The sequence below is a fragment of the Petaurus breviceps genome, unplaced genomic scaffold (assembly GCF_028583685.1).
Source record: "Petaurus breviceps papuanus isolate PSGF00001 unplaced genomic scaffold, PetGlider_PUasm1.0 339, whole genome shotgun sequence".
NCBI classification, from domain to species: Eukaryota; Metazoa; Chordata; class Mammalia; order Diprotodontia; family Petauridae; genus Petaurus; species Petaurus breviceps.
The window spans coordinates 1,636,263-1,657,822 of NW_027186112.1; the positions used below are offsets into that span (position 1 = coordinate 1,636,263).

Sequence of the window (21,560 nt, forward strand, 5' to 3'; positions counted from 1 at the left end):
TTTATGAGGCAGAGGTGAAGAGGAAGTTACTCCTGGCATGGGGTGCAGCCATGTCCAAGGACATAGAGATACTAGATGGAGTACTATGTGATTAACAGAGGCCAGTTTCATTGGATCACAGAGTGAGGGAAGGGAAATAATGCATGTTCAGTCTGGAAACATAGGGTGGGGCCAAGTTGTAAAGGTTTTAAGACAAAGAAGTTAATATTTTATCTTAGAGGCAATAGGGATCCAGTGGAGTTTATTGAGTACCTAAATGACCAGTCAGATCTGTGCTTGGCAGCAGTACAGAAGACAGAATAGAGGAGGGGAGAGACTTCAGGTAGGGGCACCAGTTAGGAAGCTTTTACAGTCATCTAGGTAAGAGCCAGTAAGGGCCTGAACTAAGGTAGTGGTTGTATAAATAGAGAAAGGGGTTGCATAAGAGAGATCGTGAGGAGGTAGAAATGGCAGTATTTAGCAATTTATTAGAGATGTGGAAGGAGAAAGAGTGTTAAGCTCTGCTAAAGAAACTGGAATATTAGAAAGGTAGTCCAGATTCAAATTTAGGTCTTCTGACTCCAAGACTAGTGCTTATTTTCATTTCATAATGCACCTTTCCTAGATGTGATAATGCTTAGGTGCTTGGATGAGTGTGATCCAGGGATCAGAGTGTCCTGATTTTCCTTGGGACCCAAGACAGGACGCTTCTCCTCCCTCTTTCCGTATGGCAGTAATTTTTGCAGAGAGGGAAGTGAGCAGCTTTCTTGAATTTCCTTAGTTTGGAAGATTCTCACAAGATGGAAATTTCCTATAAAGCCCTTCTATACCTCACTCCTGAGTCATCTTCCCCCTCCTTGGAATCTGTTTCTGTCTCTTCCTTTCTGGCCCTTGTAGACTGAAAGGCTGGTGCTAAAATCTGGGGCAGGCCTTAGTTCCCAGCACAAATCAGTACGTCCTATTTATTTCCCTCTAAGCAGGTTTTCCAGCTTCTAAACCTGACCTAATCTTCCAGCTGGAGCAAGGGAAAGAGCTATGGATCCTAGATTTGTCTGGAACTGAGAAGAAAGAAACTTTAAGAGGTTCCTGCCCAGGTAAGGGAAAGAGTACCAGTCAATAGGAGTTACTGTCTCCTCAAATACTCAGACTTTCCAAATGTTAGATCATGGCTTTAGAAAGACTCTAAGGTAAGAGGATGCATGTAAAAGAAGTGTCTTAGGGTGGTATTGTATCAGAAAAATACTGATGGGGAAAAGGTTAAATGTTGATAGGATATTCAGTCAGAGTTGTCATACATCTCCGAATTGAGTAAATGGTGACCTCAAAAAATGATTTGTATGTTGTTTGCATAGCAATAATACAGCCCATGGCAGTTTTGGCTATAGTCCCATTGTGTAATGAGAAGAGTAAGGGATCATTAAATTTAGTCCTTATAAATCACCTAATCCAGTCTTCTAATTTTCTAGATGAGGAAACTGATGCCCAGGAAGGTGTAGTTCCTTGTTTAAGATCACAAAGCCAATTAAGAAAGCAGAGCTGCCATCTGAGTTTTGGTCTTGACTCCAAATCCAGTTTTCTTTTGACTATACCATGAGATAAAAGTTGAAGTAGACACCTATTGTCAGAGAAGTCGTGTTGATATAATACTTTCCTCCTTTTTGGGGTTACTTCTTTCCTTCCTATTATGCAACTGTTATTCTACTTTTTCCCTCTTCTGACTGTAAAGCCAAGCACCAGCAGTTCTCCTGAGGACTACTGCTGTGAATAGCTTTAAGGTTTTGATCACATAGTTTAGTGAACTCTCTATTTAATTCAGCAATAAACTAAAGTAAAACATTCACAAAAACCAAATACAACACTCATAATGACATAACAACTTATTGCTAAAGTGGCCACATATTCTTAAACAATAGATATCATTCAGTAAGTCATAATCTGAATCATTCAGTATAAAGTACCTATCTAAAGTCTTCTTTCATCTTGATTGATGATTGGCTTCCAATTATCCTTAACTCAGTCATCCTTAAGAGGAACAAAGTACAAAGGTTTCCCACCCCTAGGTCACAGTAAATCATGATCTTGTCAGTCAGCACTAAGTACCCAAGGACAGGTCCTTTCATCTTGACTATCTTGACTCTCGAGGGTGTGACTCCCAAACTCCATGGTTCCTCTTCCATGTTCCCAGCCTTGTCTGAATTCACCCAACCATGCCTGGATTCACAGGTAAGTAGCTCCCAGCCCCTGGTCCACTAGTCCAGCCCCTGGTCCAGCTTCACACATCAAGCTTAGCAGAGTCACAACTGTTCACACACATTGCCAGCACTATCATTTCTGCCTGTGAAATCAACATAGACCAGCAGTCAGGGCCTCTGTCTGAGAAATCAACACAAATCATCAGTAAAATCCTAGGACCTCTGAAAACATCAGTAAAGTCCTCCTTCAGGACTTCTGTAAACAGACAACAATAAAGTCCTCTTTCAGGGCTTCTGAATCAGCAGTAAGGTCCCAGGGCTTCTGTAACAGCAACAGCATCCTCTGTCATCAGACAGATCTGACAGAGTACCATCAACACAGACAGACAAAGGGTTGCCACCACAGGCATCCTTCTTCCCAGTTCTGCTTGGTCTCTGCTTGTGCTCCTGCTTTTATATGGCAAGTTCCTCCCACTGTGGGCTTCACAGGTTCTATTTCTAACAAAGTCGTGATATAATCACAGGTGAGATTCAAACACTTGAAAACTGAAACAAGGAGCTAAGTACAATTTTGCTTGCCATTACACTGACCTACCTGCTTAGCCTGCTCTTCACCACGTCCTTGATGTTCTTTTGCATACTCTGTCAAAGCTCAGTTCCCTGAGCAGCCAGTCCTAGGTCCTACACTTGACCTGATCTCCCAGCTGCAGCAAGGGGAAGAAGAGTGGGTCTTGGATCTCCATGGGGCTGAAGGTTTCTTGCCCCATCATTCCCTGTACCTATTCATCTCTCTGTCCTCCCAGGCTATTTCCCTGGGCACATATCAGCTGACTCTCCTTTGTGTTGACCTATGAGTTTAAAATATTTGCCCCAACATTTCAAGTCCCTACTCACCTAATCTTCACTTTCCTTTCCATCCAGCCTACATGTCATAGTTTGGACAGTAGACCTCTTTGTCTATTTGCCCGTTTTTTTCCCTGCGTGAATTGTGACACTGAACACTTTTTGAATGTCAGTGGGTCTAACTGAAGAAGGCCTATAACATTCTGGATTTTTATTCATTCAGCATAATATCATCCATAAACAGGAGTAACTGGAGGGTCTCACCATTTATAGGCCATCAGTCTCTCAGTCTGGTATTCTGGGAAGAGCTCTGGATTTGGAATTAGAAGATGTGGGCATGAATTCCAGCTCTACAGTTAACTCCTTTTGTGATCTTGGGCTCAACCCCTTTGGGCCTCAGTTTTCTTGTCTGTGAAATAAATGAAGGGTTGAACTAGATGGTCCCCATAGTCCCATCCAGGATCTAGGTCTATGACCTTATTGTGATCCCCTCTTCAGCTTTAGAGAACTATAAGGCTAGTTCTTACAGACTTATTAGCATTTATTTCAAGAATACTGTTCCATTTCAGCAATTTTCCTTCTCAGAGAAGAAAGAAATCGGTAACCTTTTCTTTTTCTTGTTTCAGGTCCCAGGGTATTAATTGAAGACGAGCAGTCATATGAAAAAGTGGACACTTCAGGAGATACAGACTCACACAGAGAAACTCCAGAAATATTTGTGAAGAATGGTTCTCAGGACCCTGGTTTTAGAGGAGCTTATGAATATGAAGGAAAAGTAAATAATTGCCAGAGAAACCCCGAAAAAGTGATTTTGAAGAAATCCCCTTCCCAAAAGAAACATTCTAATAAGCAAATTACTATAACACACAAGAAAATCACCACAGGAAAAAGAGACCAGGAATATAATAAATACAGGAAAAACTTGGATGTTACATCAAATCTTGTCACATACGAGAAAGAAAGTAAAGGAAAGAGACCCCATAACTATGATGTCCGTGCCAAAATCTCCCCCCCAAATCAAATTCATATTAAACATCAGAGAACTCACACTGGAGAAAAACCCTATAAGTGTCATGAATGTGGGAAAAGCTTTAGATGCAGTTCACTACTTGTCCAACATCAGAGAACTCATACTGGAGAAAAACCTTATAAGTGTAATGAATGTGAGAAGGGCTTCACTTGCAGCTCACTACTTATTCAACATCAGAGAATACATACTGGAGAAAAACCCTTTGAATGTAATGAATGTGGGAAAGCTTTCAGTCGGAGTTCAAACCTTATTGGGCATCAAAGAACCCATACTGGAGAAAGACCCTATAAATGTAGTGAATGTGGGAAGGATTTCAGTTGGAGCTCCCAACTTATTCAACATCAGAGGATTCATACAGGAGAAAAACCCTATGGATGTCAAGAATGTGGGAAATCTTTCAATCGATGCTCATCCCTTATTCACCATCAGAAAATTCACACGGGAGAGAAACCATATAAGTGCAATGAATGTGGGAAAAGCTTCAATCAGAGCTCTTTACTTATTCGACATCACAGAACTCACACGGGGGAGAGACCATATAAGTGTCAGGAATGTGAAAAAGCCTTCAGTCAGAGCTCCCAACTTACTGAGCATCAGCGAATTCATTCTAGACAAAAGCTTGCAAATATGAATATAAATTAGCCAAGTGCTCCCAAGTTATTCAATTGAACAGTGGTATCTTATTCAATTCTACAAATGTTTCTTAATCATTAACAATGTGCTGAGTATAATAAAAGAATGTACACTAATTATTTTGCTTTAAAGGTTCAGGAAAAACGCTATAAGAAGTTTGAGGAGGAAGAGATCATTTTCATTTGCTTGAGACACAGCTCCTACTTTCTTAGTTATTTCTAGTCCAATGAAAGAACTAAGAAACAAATATATCTGCAGTGCAAGGCAGTGTATTGAACCCTTGTAAATGCATTGAATTCCATCATGCGAATGCAAAAGAAGGAGGGATTTTTTTTCAGCTGAGTTCATCAGGGAAGGAACCTTGGAAGTAGGCAACATCTGAGCTCGATTTTGAAGGATGGCCAGAATTTTGTTTTGTGATAATAATAGCACCTACGTCCTAGGTTTGTTGTGAAGATCAAATGAGATAATAATTATAAAGCACTTAGTAGAGGCCTGGGCACATAGTAAATATTATATAAATTTTAGCTATTATTAGGTATTGTTATTATTGTTGTTACCTCACCCTGAAGTTTTGTCTGAAGAGCCCTCTTTCATAAATGTAAAAGTAGTTGATTGCCTCCTTTTGCCTCCTACTCTTGAACAGGAATGTCTCCCTATTCCAATAACAAACAAATATTCCTCCAGAAATCCTCCCTCTTCTCCCTTGAATGATTCCCCCTTTCTCTATACCTCTTTTTACCATAAAAGATGTTACTTATTTATCCTAAATTGCCTCAGAATACTGCTGATTGACTGTGTGCTGTAAGCAGGCCTGAAATTTGTAAAAACTAAATCTAGACCCTAGAAAGTTAAAGTAGCTGTCAGCAGTTTCCTTATCATACTCGTATATTTCTTTGCTTTCAGTATGGCCTCCTATCTTTGACCAATAGTCTTTGGATCCCTGATGATGGGTATGGCTCTCCCAAGAGGTGCCATTCCTCTCTCTAGAAAAAATTCTGTAACAGTTTATGGCCTTAGAAAGTTTCCTAGGGGCTCTGGGAGGTTATTTGATTTTCCAGAATTACACAGCCAGTGTATGTCAAAAGTAGGACCTAAACTCAGGTCTTCTTGACTCTAAGACCAGATATTTATCCACTATGCATTATCTGTACCAGCTTGTTCATCCCTATAAATTTTTTTAGAATGACTTACTGAACCTCTCAATGAAAATATAAGAAGAGCAAAAGACTCAAAAAACATTTTCTACAGCAGATCATATATTCATAGTTAAACAGTTGATGGAATGGCAAAGAACATACAGTGTACTGTTGTGTATATTGTGTGTAATTATGAATAAATATTTTACTTGGTAGAGTAAAATGAAGTCTTAAGCATTCCCCTCCACCACAGTTTCTCTCATATGTTAAGATTATACAATGTTCTTTTAAAAAAATATTTATTTATTTATTTTGCTTTTTTGGAGGGCAGTTGGGGTTAAGTGACTTGCCCAAAATCACACGGCTAATAAGTGCGTTAAGTGTCTGAATCCAGATATGAACTCAAGTCCTCCTGACTTCAGGGCCGGTGCTCTATTCACTGTGCCACCTAAATGCCCCCAAATTAATCTTTTTTCAATCAGCAAAAATCCATCTTCTCTCCCTCCTACCCCTGTCCTCAATTGAAAAAGAAAAACAAAAGCCCTTTCACAAATAAGTATATTCCAGCAAAACAAATTTCCAAATTGGCCATATAAAAAAAAAAGTCTCATTCTGAACTATATCAGGAGATAGGTACTGTATTTCATCAAGAGTCCCCTGGATTTGTAGTTGATCACTGTCATCATCAGAGTTCCTAAGTCTTTCAAAATTATTTGTCTTTACAATATTGTTGTCATTGCATAAATTGTTTTGCATCATTTCATGCAAGTCTTCCCAGGTTTCTCCAAAACCATCTCTTTCATAATCTCTTACAACAACATAATAAATTATATACTAATTATATATGTATACATACATATATAAAATATGTGTGTATGTATATATACATTTACCCCAGCTTGCACATCCATATTCCAGTTGATGGATACTTCCTTATTTTCCATTTCTTTGCCACTGTAAAAAAAGATATGCTATATCTATTTTTGTACATCCTTAAGAGTTTGTTTTGCTTAGGACTAATCGTTTACTTAATTTATTCCCCTCTTGTTCTCCCCTTATTATCTCCTCTCCCTTCTTCCTTTTCCTTTCTGTTTCCTATTTAGTGAAATGTTTTATACTTCACTCTGTGTGTGTATATTCTTCATTTCTTTGATCAATTCAGATGAGATAAGGTTCAAATATCAACACTCCCCCCCACCCCTTCCTCTTTCTTTGTATAGACTTCTGCCTGCACACCTTAGTTATATGAGATAATTCCCCCTAGTCTTCTCCCTTTTACCTTTTCATTGGATTCTTCTTCCCCTCCTTTTCCTTTCTTTTTAAGATCAGAATGTAACAGAACCACTCACAGGCCTCCCTTTATGATGCCTGATGATGATAGGGTTAAGAGAGGATATATGTATCATTTCTGTATTTTAGAATACAAACAAATTAACCTCGTTTAGTCCCTTGGATTATTCACTCATCTTTATTTGTTTATGTTTCCTTTAATTCCTATAGAAACTTCAAAGTTTCTATGCAACTCAGTTCTTTACATTAGGAATGCTGAGAAGTTTTCTATTTCATTAAAAATTCATTTTCCCCTACTGTGGATATTCAGCTTTTCTGGATAAGTTATTCTTAGTTATAAGCTTATGTCTTTTGCTTTCTGGAATATTGTATTCCAAGTGTTCTTCTCCTTTATGGTGGTGGCTGCTAAACCATGTGTGATCCTGATTGTGGTTCTTTGGTACTTTAACTTTTTTCTTTCTGGTTGCTTTCAGTATTTTCTACTTAATCTGGAAACTCTAGATTTTGGCTATGATATTCCTGGAGGATTTTCATTTTGGAGTTTCCTTGATTAGGTGACTGGTAGATTCTTTCTATTTTGTCCTCTGGTTCAAAAAGATCTATGCTGTTTATGATTTCTTTAAATATTATATCTAGTCTCTTTTTGGTCATGTTTTCAGGTAGTTTGATGATTCTTAAATTATCTGTCCTTGATCTCTTTTTCGGGTCAGTTGTTTTGCTATAAGATATTTAACATTTAACTCTGGAATTTTTTCCAGCCTTTTGATTTTGTTTTAATATTTCTTGTTGTCTCAGAGTCATTAGTTTCTATTTAGTCCATTCTAATTTTCAGGGAATTTGTTGCTTGGGCAAGTTTTTGTACCTCTTGTAACAAGCTGTTAATTTCTTCTCCAGCTCTTATTACTTTCCTGATTTTTTCCTTTAGTATTCTCATTTCATTGGCCAAAGAAATTTTTCTTCATCACTTCCAGAGATTCCATTTAAATTTGTGCTCAGTCTGTGTTTCTCTTTGAGGTTTTGGAGTCATTCTCTTTCACTGGTTTCTGCCTTTGGAGTACTGTTACCATAATAACTTTTTATGGATATATTCTTTTTTGGCTTGATCATTCTTACAACCTTTTTCCTGACTTCAGACTTGATGTTAGGGTCAGGTTCAGTGTACTTCTGGTTGGAATGTCTAATCTGATCCTGCCGCTACTTTCTTTTTAACAGCCCTGGCCCCTGGACTCCACCAGCCCCAGCCTTGGCTGTCAAGCAGGGCTAGCAACTGGGCATTTGTTCTTCCACTCTGTGTCTAACAGCCCCTTGTCATTTTCCACCTCTTTCTTATGAATTGATAATCAGATCTACATTATTTGTGCTGCTGTGAAGAGTATGATGATCTACTGGCAGGCTGTTAGGTGGTACAGTTGTTAGTGAATTAGACCTGGAGTCAAGAAGACCTGAGTTCAAACCCAGCCTCAGATACTAGCTGTGTGACCCTGGACAAGTCACTTAACCTCTGTCTTCCTCAGTTTTCTCAAATGTAAAATGGGGATAATAATAGCACCCACCTCTCAGGGTTGTTGGAAGGATCAAATGAGATAATATTTGTAAAATGCTTGGCAAACTTAAAGGGCTCTATAAGTTATTGTTATTATTACTGTTGTCATTGTCATTACTCCATGGCATCCCTATATTTCTGAGCTATAATCTGCCTAGGCTGAAGGTCTTTTCTGTGACTACCATTCCCTGCTCCCTCTTTCTCATGCCTCCAGTGTCTCCTGCCCTACTCTTCCATGTTTTTTTATTGTTTGGTTATTTCAGTTGTGTCAGACTCTTAGTGACCCCATTTGGTGTTTTCTTAGCAAAAATACTAGAGTAGTTTGCCATTTTCTTCTCCAGCTCATTTTATGTATGACAAAACTGAGGCAAACATGGTTAAGTGACTTGTTCAGGGTCACATAGCTAATATCTGTCTGAGGCTAGATTTGAACTCAGGAATATGAGTCTTCCTGACTCCAGGCCTGGTGTGATAAACAGTATGGTGCCACCTAGCGGCCCACTCTTCCCTAACTCTCCTGTGATCTCCCCGTGGAAATGACTTTACATATGATTTTTGTATTTATTTATAAAAGCACATATTGCTTTCTCTTCGGTAGATCATTTAGCTCATTAAGGGCAGCATTCAGTAGGGAACAGGCCTAAAGAGAATATCACTACGAGATACTGGCAGTCATGAAACATATGGGGCGTGACTTGCCCCTCCACACATGCCCATGTCTCATGTGTTCCCTGTGTGTGTGCCCCCATATATCATCCCGTTACCACTGATTCTATGTGTGTTTGTGGGAGCACATATCACAGGTTTAGAGAGTGAAATTTTCATTGTTCTTTTTCTTACTATGCTGTTTTCATTAAATGCTTTTGCTTTGAACTAATTGTGTCCTCTGATTGAATGTTAAAAGTAAAGTCATTAGTTGGGGCTCAAGAGTGATAGGTTTTAATGAGTGTGGTTCCACAGGAAGAAAACAATAATTTATTAAGTGCCTGCTGTGTACCAGACACTGTACTAAGTGCTTTTCAAATATTGTGTCATTTTAATCTCACAACAATCCTGGGATATAGATGATATTATTACCTTCATTTTACATTTGAGAAAACTGAGGCACACAGAGGTTAAGTGACTTACCAGAGTCATATAGCTAGTAAAGGTGTGAGGTTGCATTTGAACTCTGGTCTTCCTGATTCTAGGACCAGTACTCTATCCACTGTACCCCCAATGAGTGGCAGAATAAAGTGCAGCTACTGAATCTCGCTAAATGAATAAGTGAGGGTTAAATTGTAATCCTAGGGAAGAGTCTTCTACAATTCCTTAGCTCCTCCCAAGAACAGGTGCACAAATATCAACCAAACCAAAACAGATTGTTCTGATAGTGATGCACCTTGGTCATGATAAACTTACTGATGAAATAACAGTATAATAGTCCCGAAAAGTAGTTGTATTGTAATAAGTTCTGAGAAATAGCTCTGTTACTCATGAGTTATTTTTAGATAACTATAAAAAAGAGTGCTCTTGCTGATTTCTCTTTGTAGTCTCTCAGGCTACCTGAGCAGGACAACCACCCCTGGCCTTGTTTGGTTGAAGTGAACCTAGGTGGAGACAATCCCTAAAGTAACATCGTTTATTGAAAAGAAAAAATGTGGGTATCCAGAGTATATACAGCACATAGGTAGCCTGGCTCTCTCTCTTCCTCTTTTTTTTTCTTTTCAAGAACTTATTTTAAGTCACAACCTGCTGTTTATATCATACAATAATTCCTTGATGAACTACTAACTAATTTATGGAATTATAAAATGGGGAAGGCATTCTTAGTTCTTTGGGTATTTACTGGGAAAGGCCATAATGGTTTGCATTCATGCTTTAATAAAACAGAGGGGGAAACAGCACAGAAAATATAGAGATAAGCCTCTAAGGGGGTGGGGAGTAGATACAGATGCAGACTGTGTGGGTGATGGGGATGGAGTGGTGAAGGCAGGTATTGTGAGGGAGAGGATGTGGAAGGAAAGAGGCACTGAGAATCATTCACAACTATGGATTAAAGTTGGGAGCACTGAGTAACTGGATCTGATGGAGATGGAAGAGGACCAGGAAAGGGGTAGGGGCAAAAATTTTACATCTCGTTTTTATAGGGTTGGGGTTTTTTTTTTCCAAACAATAATTCTTATCTGTGCTATCTTGGGGTTAGTTCATTAACATATTCAAATTATCTCAAAGTTGTGGGTAGAATTTTAAAGTTAACATATCCACATCACCTCAAAGTTATCAGCATCGTATTATAATCTGTGGGTGTCTGAATTTATTTGACATTTACATATCATAGAACCAAAAGGCTCTGTCAGCAAAGCCTAGATGGTTTTCCCAATTCAGCATGTAATACTAGAATGTGATTTTTGGATAACATAAGATACAGTTTTCAAATTTTGCTCCTTTGATCTTTAGAATGATTTACATGACTTCTCGTTCCCCTTTGTGATCTTACTTCCTGATATTGCCATTTTATATTGGCCACATATATACTTATTACACAGACCAGGAGTGGGGAGGAGATATAAGGGAGGTGGGGGCAAAACAAGATAGAATTTTAGCACGCTTGGTCAGGTTGATGAACAAAACTTCATAATCCCAGAAGTCTGTGAGAGTCTGTGCCAGTCATTACACCTGTGGGGGCATAGAATCTATGCATCTCCCCTCACCAACCCAAGCATCATTACATGTGTAGGTTTCACTCCCTCTTGGATCAACATAAGCCACCTCCATTTTCACTCACAGGTTGCAGGTTAGGCCCCAAGGGCACAGTTATCTCAGGTTCAATGATAATAGGTGGGTCTACACTCTAAACTATAGCTCATGACCTCCCACAATGTGTTTACCTTTATTAATTAGCCAATAGACACAATTAGATTGAAGCAAAGCTCTTCCTAAGATTGTATAGTAAGAAGAGCAGGTACAAAACATTCCTCCCATAAGCCTGAGGTCCTTTTCCCCACAGATACACAAACATCAATGGGAGGATTGAATACAAACCTGGTGGTACTGAGGAGTTCCAAGGTAGCTCATTGTTGGGGGGGGGTCCTTCGTTCTCAAAGAACCCAAATGACATCACTGTGCTAGAGTAGAGTTTCAGTGTGTCCGATCAGACCAATGGAATGAATGCTCTACCACAGGTCAGGCACAAATAGTCCTTGTGAACATGTGGGGTGGATTCTCTACATTTGCACATCCTTTGAGTTGTTTCAGTTCTGCTTTGCTCATAGAGCATAGCACCTTCTCTGATGTGGGCACACCATCATAGCTCCTATAAGGATCCCTGTGCCCTTTCTCTTCTCACACTGTCCTCATCCTGCTCTCTGTTCTCCTCCCCCTCCTTTCCTCCATGGTCTCTGCTAGGCAGATCACTTAACTGGGCTCCCTTGGCTTAAGCAAAGTATAGTTGGTTCAGGTAAGTTAAGGATCCCTGTTTTAGAGAGGTGAAATGTTTGGTTTGGACTGAATCTCAGGGTTTGGGAAGAGAGCTTAGAACAGCTGGCAAAATAGGAGAATGGTACTAAACTATTACAAGACTTGCAATTAATTCAGAATTTATGTACTCTTAAAAATGAAATCATGAGCTATTCAGAGCAGTGGGATAGGAAGGGAACAAAGCACATAGATGTTTTCAGTTTCTGTTTTTACTGGCTATAGCCATTTGCCCCAACTGGCTTTGTAAAACAAGTCATGCCATGGAGAGAGAGGGAATGAAACTACCCCCCAAGGGAATAAAAGTCAGAGAAGCTCCACCTACAATTTAGGGAAGGGGAACCAGTTGTATAAGCAGTTCAATAGATCCTTTGGTTCAGTAGAGATTGATAGCTTAGTCTGCCTAGCAACCCAGTACAACCTACATACTTAAAAGGGGATGGGAGAAAGAGGAAGGGATAAGAAAAGGCATGGGGTAAAGCAGGGAAAGAATGGGATGGAGGAGAGGACTTTCTTAGGATCAGGTATCCACAGCCTTGTCCCTACATCCTGGTCTTCTGGGTGAGGGAAATGGAAGCTGGTGCTGGCTTGGCATAGGCTGGAAGGGGCATCCCTACTCTCATCACCATATGATTATCTTGAGATTCAGTATAGGATCCCAGTGTCTGAGGTGGGTCAGTAGGATGGAGAAAGGCCAGAAGAGGTACAATTATGGGGATACGGTATTGGGAAGACCTGGGGGAGGTAGGAGCAGGAAGAATTGATTAGTCTGGTTGAATCCAAGGACCCTTCACTGGAGCCCCTGGATGCAGTGATGGACAAGGACCAGACATCTGTGGTCTAAATAAATGAAAGTCATTTATTAAATGCTTACTATATGAGAGCCACTGTACTAAATGCTGAGGATTCAAATATGAAAATGAGACATTGTCCTGCCCTCAAGTAATTTATGTTTTTATGCCAGAGACAAGACATAGGGGAATGGTGCCTAGGGAAGGAAATCAGGTGTGATAGTAATGGCAATTAAAGATTCCCCTGTATTGGCTTGGTTTTCAAATTGATTGTGTTAAAACCCAGAGTTTGTTAATCCCACCTGTGGGATGGGCTTGTTGATGTGAAAAGAAAGTCCTGAACTGGGAGGAGCTGGTGATGTAGATTTGGAGAGACACTAGAGAGAGGCGGAAGATCTTTTTGGAAGCAGCACCTCGTGGAGAGAGAGAGACTAAGAGAATTGCTGGTGGCCGCTTTGAATTGCCCTGGACTTTTGAGACCTGCCCCCTGAGCTGCCAAGGACTGAGGAGACATGGCTGTTTTGCTGGTACTTTGTCTGTCTGTTTTGATGTTATTTTGCCAGATTTGTCCACTGGTGAAAGACTGTCCTTTTGTTGAAGAAGTCCTGGAACCTGGCTGTTCGCTAAGAAGCCCTGAGACTGTCCTGCAGACAGAGAGTGAATACTGTCCACTGGTGAGGGACAGTACTGTTGTTGCAGGGGTCTGGAGACTGTCCTGCAGACAGAGTGAATACTGTCCACTGGTGAAGGACAGTGCTGTTGTTGCAGGGGTCTGGGAACCTTTCTGTTGGTTCGGAAGCCCTGAAGAAGGATTTTCTTGTTGGATGTTTACAGAAATCCTGGGAGAGGGCTTTGCTAATGTGTTCAGGGGTTCTAGGACTGTTCTACAGACAGAGGATAAATTCATGAAGGGACTGGCAATGTATCTTATGGCCTTGCTAAGCCTTGTCTCCCCAGGAACTAAGATTGCTGAGAACTTGCCTCCTGTCAAGATGAAGAAAAGACCTCCATTTGGGTATTAAATGCTGTGTTTAAACTTGATGTAACTCTGGGGTAGATTCAATTGTGATCCAGGGGTGGGGAACTTTTGACCTTATGTTTGGAAACTAATCTCCATTTGTGAAGAGGGGCTTTGTGGTGGACTAAATGAAGGTATAGCCTAGGGGTGGAGAAGTATTTAGAACAGGGACTTTGTAATTGATTGAATGATTGGAAGGTCCTGGGGTGGGGTAGTACTTGGAGATTATTTAATCACGCTTAGTAAATGTTGTATTTGGAATGATGTCATGTTTTAATCTTCTCTGTTCTTGGTTTGTCACTGAATAAAATAGAGAGCACCTATGCTGGTATTTTGAACCTGGGAAGTTGCCTTTGCTTGGCATTACATTAGATCAGGGTATTAGAAGTGACAAAGATGATGACTGGAACAAACGGCAGCTGGAGACCAGATGCCTGGGTCCCAGGTACATCAGGGGCTACCAGTCAGATACCTGGGTATCGCAAAGCCTGAGGGAAAATAGGCTACAGGTCCCTAGGGAAAGCAGGGTTAGAAGCTAAGAAAGGGGACATCTGGCTTCCCACGGTATGTATAGAGGTAGGGAACACAATGCACCTAAATACAAAAGCACATCTCTGAAAGGGCAGAGGCTATTTCTTGTGGCGCACCAGATTAGAAGGGGAGGATGGGAGTGAAGGAGGAGTGGAGTCTGGAGGAGGAGAATGACAGACAAATAAGGAGCAAAAAAATACGGAGAGAAAAGGTGGGAGGGAGGGATGAAGGGGGAGAGATTGAGAGAGAGAGAGAGAGAGAGAGAGAGAGAGAGAGAGAGAGAGAGAGAGAGAGAGAGAAATGACTAAGGGGGAAGACAGGCATTTCAGATGGATCCAGTCACTCCTTCTCCCTCAGCCAACCCCCTAACCCTCATTTGGATCAAGAGAAATCAGAAAAAAGCCCAAAGAAGTAAAGGGCGGGGTTGGAAGGCGGATTTGGATTTCATAGCTGAACTGCAAAGTAAACGTGGGTGGCGCCGCTAGGGCTAGGGGAATAGGGTCAGTTCCTTCTGGTGGGGGAAGAGAAGGCCAGGGAAGGCCAAGCATGACGAGGGGCTGAAGCAGCTTGCACATGGCCTGGCTACATTTAGGGAGGAGGAGAAGACAAAAACCCAGGAACTTTTATTAGGGGATCTCTTGGTCTCTCCTCTGTTCAGTAAGCTGAGAGCAACACCCAGGTGCTTGGGTCCCCAAGGGGCCTGGGTCTGGGAGATCAGGGTCAATGTATTTCAGAGGGAGATGTTCCCCATGGGGGCTAGCCTCCTGCTGGGAGATGGACAGACTAGAAGAGGACAAGGCTGGCTCTGTCCCTGCTAGACAATGGCTCTTGGATGAAGTTGAAGCAAGAACTCTGCTTACATCTCCACATACCAAGCTCAAGCAGGGTAGGGCAGTTTCTGGCCCTGTTGGACAGTGTCTCTGAAGGCTCCTCAAAGAGACCGAGACAGGGTCTCTGCTTATATCACACACTAAGCTGGAAACAGCAGGGGCTTCTGGGCTTCCTACTCCTCTGGGTCCCCTCAATCCAGGTGTTCCAGCTACTGTTGCTTTTGTACCAGCTGCCTTTAACATCTGGAAGAAATGAGAAAGAGAGAGGTATGGGAATAGGGGCAGAGAAGAACAGGAATAGAAGAGAGGGAGAGAAGAGGCACTGGGAGAGGAAGAAGTCAGGGAAAGGAGGTTGGTGCCCAAGGAGGTTCCCCCAACCCTTCCCAGTTCCAGGCATTCCAGGCTCCTTGGGTCTTCCTCCCCACTCTCAGTCTACCGTCCCCAGCCCTTACCAGTGCTCTCCATCCAGGATCCCCCGAGGCACCATCTCTCCTCTTTGCCCTATTCTTCCTTTGGCCAAGGGCTTCTGAGCAGCAGCGTCTGAGTACACTGTAGATGATAGGATCCAGGCAGCTATTGACATAGGTGAGAGCTGTGACGGCATGTGTGACCTGGGCCTGTGTAGCTGGGGTCAGGTGGTCAAAAGGCTCAGGCCAGTAAAGAGGCACTACCTGCCAGGCCCAGAAGGGGAGGTAGCAGGCCCAGAAGACCAGCACAGCTGCTCCAGTCAAGGCAAAGAGGCGAAGGCTGCCCCTGTGGAGCCTCCTACCGTGCCTTCTCAGGCTCCTCCCACTACGGCCCACCAGCTGGACCAGCCGCCCACACATGATGGCCACGGCCAGGCCGGGTCCCAGAAGGCCAGGCCCTGCAAGTCCTGTAAGGTAGGCCCGGGCCTGGGCCTCACTCCAGCCTGGCCCACAGAGCTGTTGTCCTTCACTCCACTCCTCTTGTTGGGCCATTAGTGCCATGGGCAGGGGCCTAGGAGGCCCGAGGCTGCCCAAGCAGCAGCAGCTGCAGCAGGGCCATGCCAGGTGGCAGTTGGTGATAATGGGTAGGCCACAGCTCGGTAACGGCGGACACCAAGGCCAGTCAGCAGGAAAATGGCAGCATGCATGGCAAAGAGGTCTAATGCCAGGACAAGACGGCAGCCAGTGTCTCCAAAAGCCCAGTCACCTGTCAGGGCATTGTGGACGACAAAGGGAACAGAGGCCAAGTAGAGGAGGTCAGCCACAGCCAGCTGGGCCAAGTGTGGGGCCAAGGCCTGCCCACCGAGGCCTGCTTGCCCTCTACACAGGGCATAAAGATTTCCAGCAGCACCTCCCAAGCCCAAGAAGGCCAGGGAGCCTCCCACAATGGCTGGGGAGAGGCCCTCAGAGACTGGAGCTGGGGGCAGTGTTGGGGACATGGCTAGCTATTGGGCAGCTTCTATTAGAACTGAGAACTGCCTGATAACCACTTGTTGTCTTTACCTATCTTCTATCCTGCTCCCAACTCTAAAACTCTCACTCTCCTTTGGTCTGTTCTGTCTCTTACTATTTTCCTTATCTATATCTTATACTGTCTCTCTCAATGCAATGTCTCTTTTCTGTCTTTAATTAACTCTTTTATCTTTTGCTATCTCTGCCCATCTTTCCCTGTTTCCATGTTAGTCACTTTTCTCCCCCTCTTGACCACTCTACGCTGTCCTTCTGTCTCTGTCACTATCTCTGTTTCTCTGTCTCGATGTCTCTGTCTCCTACCCCCTAGCTTACCTTTGCTGTTTTTCTCCCTCCATGTATCTTCCCCACTCTCTGGCCCTCTCACGGTCTTGTTTCCCTGCTCTTTGGGTCCTGGCTTGCTTTGCTGGGGCCTTTCTCTCTGGGGTCTTAGTCTCATGGGTAGTACAGAGGTCTGTCTTTTCTAATCTGCTTCTGTGTCCAAAGCTGGGCTGGATGTGAGTAATGGGAGGGAGCAGGGGCAGTTCTGGGTCTGGATACAAGTAATGTTGGTGGTATTGGTGGAGGGGGGCGGTGCTGCGGGGTGAGTTGAAGTCAGAGTTTGGCCTAGAAGACACCTCACATTCTTACCCACTGCCCCCCCCCCCAGTCCCTGAGGGGGAAGGGAAGGATAGGGGTCTGGATTCCTGGTTTCCAAAGGGAGGATGGAGACTTGGGGGAGGGGTCCATGGTAGAAGAGGTCTGGACTCCCGGGGTCCTGACTATAGCCCACTCCCAGTATGGTCTAGAGCGCCTACATTCCTTGGTATCTTTGGCGCCAAGAGTAACGTCTGCCTGCCAGGTTCCTGGTTAGCCTGGGACTCAAACCCAGACTGGTGGAGAAATCAGTAGAGGGCATGGAGGGGTGAGGGGGAAGCAGGTGAGAAGCTGCTGTGAAGGCTCCCCCTGCCCCGCCATGTGTGCCCAGATACACAATGCCTTTCCCTCTTTTATTCGCAATCACACACACAGTTTGTCACAGACTCTGGCGGACTCTCATTTACCCTCAGATTCCTACACAACAATGTGTCCTTTTTCACATATACTCAGTTGGACAAGGCCTCTCTCTCCCTTCTTCCTCTCCCTCTGCCTCCCGCCCTTCCCCCCTCAGTCTCTCTCTGTCTCTCTCTCTGTCTCACTCTCTCTCTCTCTGTCTCACTCTCTCTCTCTGTCTCACTCTCTCTCTCTCTCTCCCTGATATCATTTAGTTCTATTCTCTTTTTTACATAAAAGGAAAATGAAGCCCAAGGGGGCAATTACCTTTCTTAAGGTCAGAGAGTGAGTTGTTGTTGAGAGAGCTAGGACTGGAACCCAGGTGTTCTGACTCTCACTCCAGAACCTTCCCCATTATACCAGGAAGCTTCTTTTTCAGGGTAGAACCTTGGACAGTGCAGCGTTTACCCTCAACGGCAAGTCTGTGGTGGGCATTGCAAGGGAGTTTGTTGCATAAGTGTTCTAAGCTATCATACAGGGTGAGTGGGAGAGGGAGAAACTCTTGCCCAAATGAAAAGAGAGGTGGATGGAGCTGACCTTTGATCTCACTAACCTCCACTCCTACCACCATTCCTGACCTGGCAGCTCCTTTTCTTCTTCTGGAAAGCCCCTAACCTCATCTCCTAAGGGTTCCAGCCTCATTCAAAGCCTACTTTTTTTTTTTTTTGAGGCAATTGCGGTTAAGTGATTTGGCCAGGGTCATACAACTAGTAAGTATTTATGACACCGATTTTGAACTCAGGTCCTCCTAACTCCAGGGCTGGAACTCTATCCGATGAGCTACCTAGCTGCCCCAACTCCATCATTTTTATAGAAAATGAAACTGACTTTCAACACCATTTCAGCTCCAAGCCTGTGACCCTGTACCCACTTGCACCAAAGAGCAGTTTCATTTTTGTTCAAGCCCTGACCCCAGAGTTTTACTCTGTGAAATCTTAAGCACGGCTCATGTCTAAGTTTTTCCAAAAGTGGGTAACAGGTTCCCCGCCTCCTGCACAGGCACTCAATGTACAATATAGGGTAGTCTTCATGTCACCTACTACAGGATGTACATAAGACACAAGATTCAAAGGAACTCATGAACAAATACAGAAACATGAACTCATTAGATTTCCCTCACTACTAAAAAGGTCAAGACACTTTGGAAGATTATCAAACACTTCCCATTTCCCTCTGGCATTCACTATTCAAGCAAGTCACAGCAATTGCAGAGTTGAGACCTGGCCTTCCCTTCCCTAGCTGTCCGTGGTAGGACTTTAGTCCTTCAGCTACCTCCTCTGTGGAGCAATCGGGGTTAAGTAACTTGCTCAAGGTTACATGGCCAGTTATTTCTGGATGTGGTGCTGAGTATCTGAGCTCAGATTTGATCTCCAGGTCATCCTGACACTGGGGCCAGTGCTCTTACTCACTGTGCTACCTGGCCGCCCCCCTTTTCTTTTTCAAAAGGTAAAAGCTTAAGGAAATCTGTCTCCCTACCAGTGTCTGACTCTCACACTTATGGGGTTCTCCATCTCTTGGAAACTCTAGACCAGGGATGGGGAACCTGTGTCCTTCTAGGTCCTCAAATTCAGCCTTTTGACTGAATCCAAACTTTAGAGAACAAATCCCCTTAATGAAAGTATTTGTTCTGTAAAACTTGCACTCAGTCAAAAGGCCACACCCAAGGACCTAGAAGCCACAGGTTCCCCACCCCCGCTCTAAACAATTCTCAGGAACTTTGGTCTCTGACCTTTGCTCAAGAGCAGGTGACCTCCAGTTCTTGGCTAGCTTCTGTCTTTCTATCCAATAGACTGCTTGTCATGTGCTTGCCTTACCAGTCACCATTTTCTTCCGGATGTAAGCAGAAAACAGAAAAATCTTTCCCCTGTCTTGCTGCATGCTACTCTGAAAGTCCAACGAATGGAAAACTGAGAAATTTAAAGGCTGAGCCATTTAACAGCTGGAGGAAAAAATGGCTGTTTCAATAAGACCCTGTCCCCCACTGACTCATTGCCAACCATCTTGGAGGCAGCCACAGTGAGTGGGAACAACAGAGAGGACTTCTCTTTGTCTTTTTAGCAAGGTGCAAGAGTACATGTTCACCCCTATGGGAGATACTTTTCAGACAAAGATCAATGCCCTGTAATCCCATCAAGTTAAATTGGAGGGTTTATCAAATGGATCAAAGGCTCCTTGCAATCAACCCTCTTCCATTGACGTGACATCTGCCTTCTCCATGCCCTTGAAAAAGCTAGCTGACCCTTCTCCCTGAAATGCACTCACTCCTCACCATGGTGCTTTTTGACTGAACTATTTCTGTCCTTGATTCACTCCAGTTGTTGGATTCTCCCCCTCCTGAAATTAACTTTCATTTCCTTAGCCATGTATCCTTTTTATACTGGACTGTTTTCTCTCATTCTATCAGAATCACAAAGTTGGAAGGGACCTTAGTGATTGTTTAGGTCAACACATGCTGGAAAACAAATTCCCCAAGCAATCATCCAGTCTTTCCTCAGATACCCACAAAGAGGGGGAAACCTGGGGCAGCCCCTTGACTTTGGGACAGTTCTGTGAGTTTGGAAGTTTTTCCTGACAAATTGATAGCTCCCTCTTTGAATCTTCTTCCCCTCACTGCTGCTCAGGGTTCTGCCCTCTGGGGTCTAAGAGAACAATTCTAATTCCTCCTCCGTGAGATAGCCCTTCATATAGTTGAAGACACCAACATGCACTCCCCCAGTCTATTCTCCTCCAGGCTAAACATCTCCAGTTCTTTTAACTGATCCTCCTTTGACATAGACTTAAGGTCTGTCCTCTCAGTGCTTGGCACAGTCCTACTGTATGCCAGGCACTGTGCTGAGTGCTAAGGGGTACAAAGAAAGGCAAAAGACAATGCCCTGCCCTTAAGGAGTGCATATTTTGTCTTGCAAGGGAGAAAACATGCAAATAACTATGCTCAAACGAGTTACGTTTGGGATAAACTGGAAATAATCAAGAGAGGGAAGGCAGTGGTATTAAAGAGGGATTGGACAAGGTTTCCTGGAGCTAGTGAGGCTTTCCACTGGGACTTGAAGGAATCCAGGGAAACCACCAAGCACAATGCCTGGCACTTTGTAAAGCAGTATGGTACGGTGTAAAGAACATAGGATTTTAAGTCCACGGTTATTATTGTTGTTTGGCCATTTCACTTGTATCTGACTCTTTGTTGACCCCATTTGGGGTTTTCTTGGCAAAAATATTGGTGTGACTTTGCCACTTCCCTCTCCAGCTCATTTTACAGAGAAGGAAACCGAGGCAAACAAGATTAAGTGATTTGTCCAGGGTTACACAGTGTCTGAGGTCAGTTTTGAACTTAGGAAGATCAGTCAGGAAGACCTGAGTTCAAATTCGGCCTCAGACACTTACTAGCTGTGTGACCCTGGGTAAGTCACTTTACCTTGTTTGCCTCAGTATCCTCATGTGTAAAATGAGTTGGAGAAGGAAATGGCAAACCACTCCAGTATCTCTGCCAAGAAAACCCCAAAAGGGGTCACGAAGAGTCAGACACGACTGGACAACAACAAAATGATACTAATAATCCCTTTACTGTTTGCTAAATTAAATCCAAAGGAAGAGGTTCAGTTGCTATGGAGAAGGGACAAGCAAGGTGGTGAGAGGGGAGGGCTTCTCCACCCACTCACCCCTTAGGGGGCCGGGCTGTCTCCTCGGACGCGCTTAACCACCGAGATGGGCAGTCCGCCCACAAGCCTAGAGCTTCCTAGGAAGCCCCGTAGTGCCCGACTCCTGCACCTCCGGCCGGTGGCTTCCCGGGTCGCTTCCGGTCATCGTTGGTTTTGGCGGG

The 21,560-nt window shown here is 43.3% G+C and overlaps 1 protein-coding gene across 1 annotated transcript in view; it reads left to right on the forward strand.

The window, feature by feature from the left end:
• LOC138167964 (zinc finger protein 420-like) overlaps window positions 1–21,560 on the forward strand; it is a 49,173-nt gene that overhangs the window by 11,720 nt on the left and 15,893 nt on the right. The window contains exons 4-5 of the mRNA XM_069096949.1: window positions 957–1,073; window positions 3,641–4,617. Of these exons, the coding sequence (XP_068953050.1) occupies window positions 957–1,073; window positions 3,641–4,617 (1,094 nt within the window). The remainder of the gene's footprint in view (window positions 1–956; window positions 1,074–3,640; window positions 4,618–21,560) is intronic.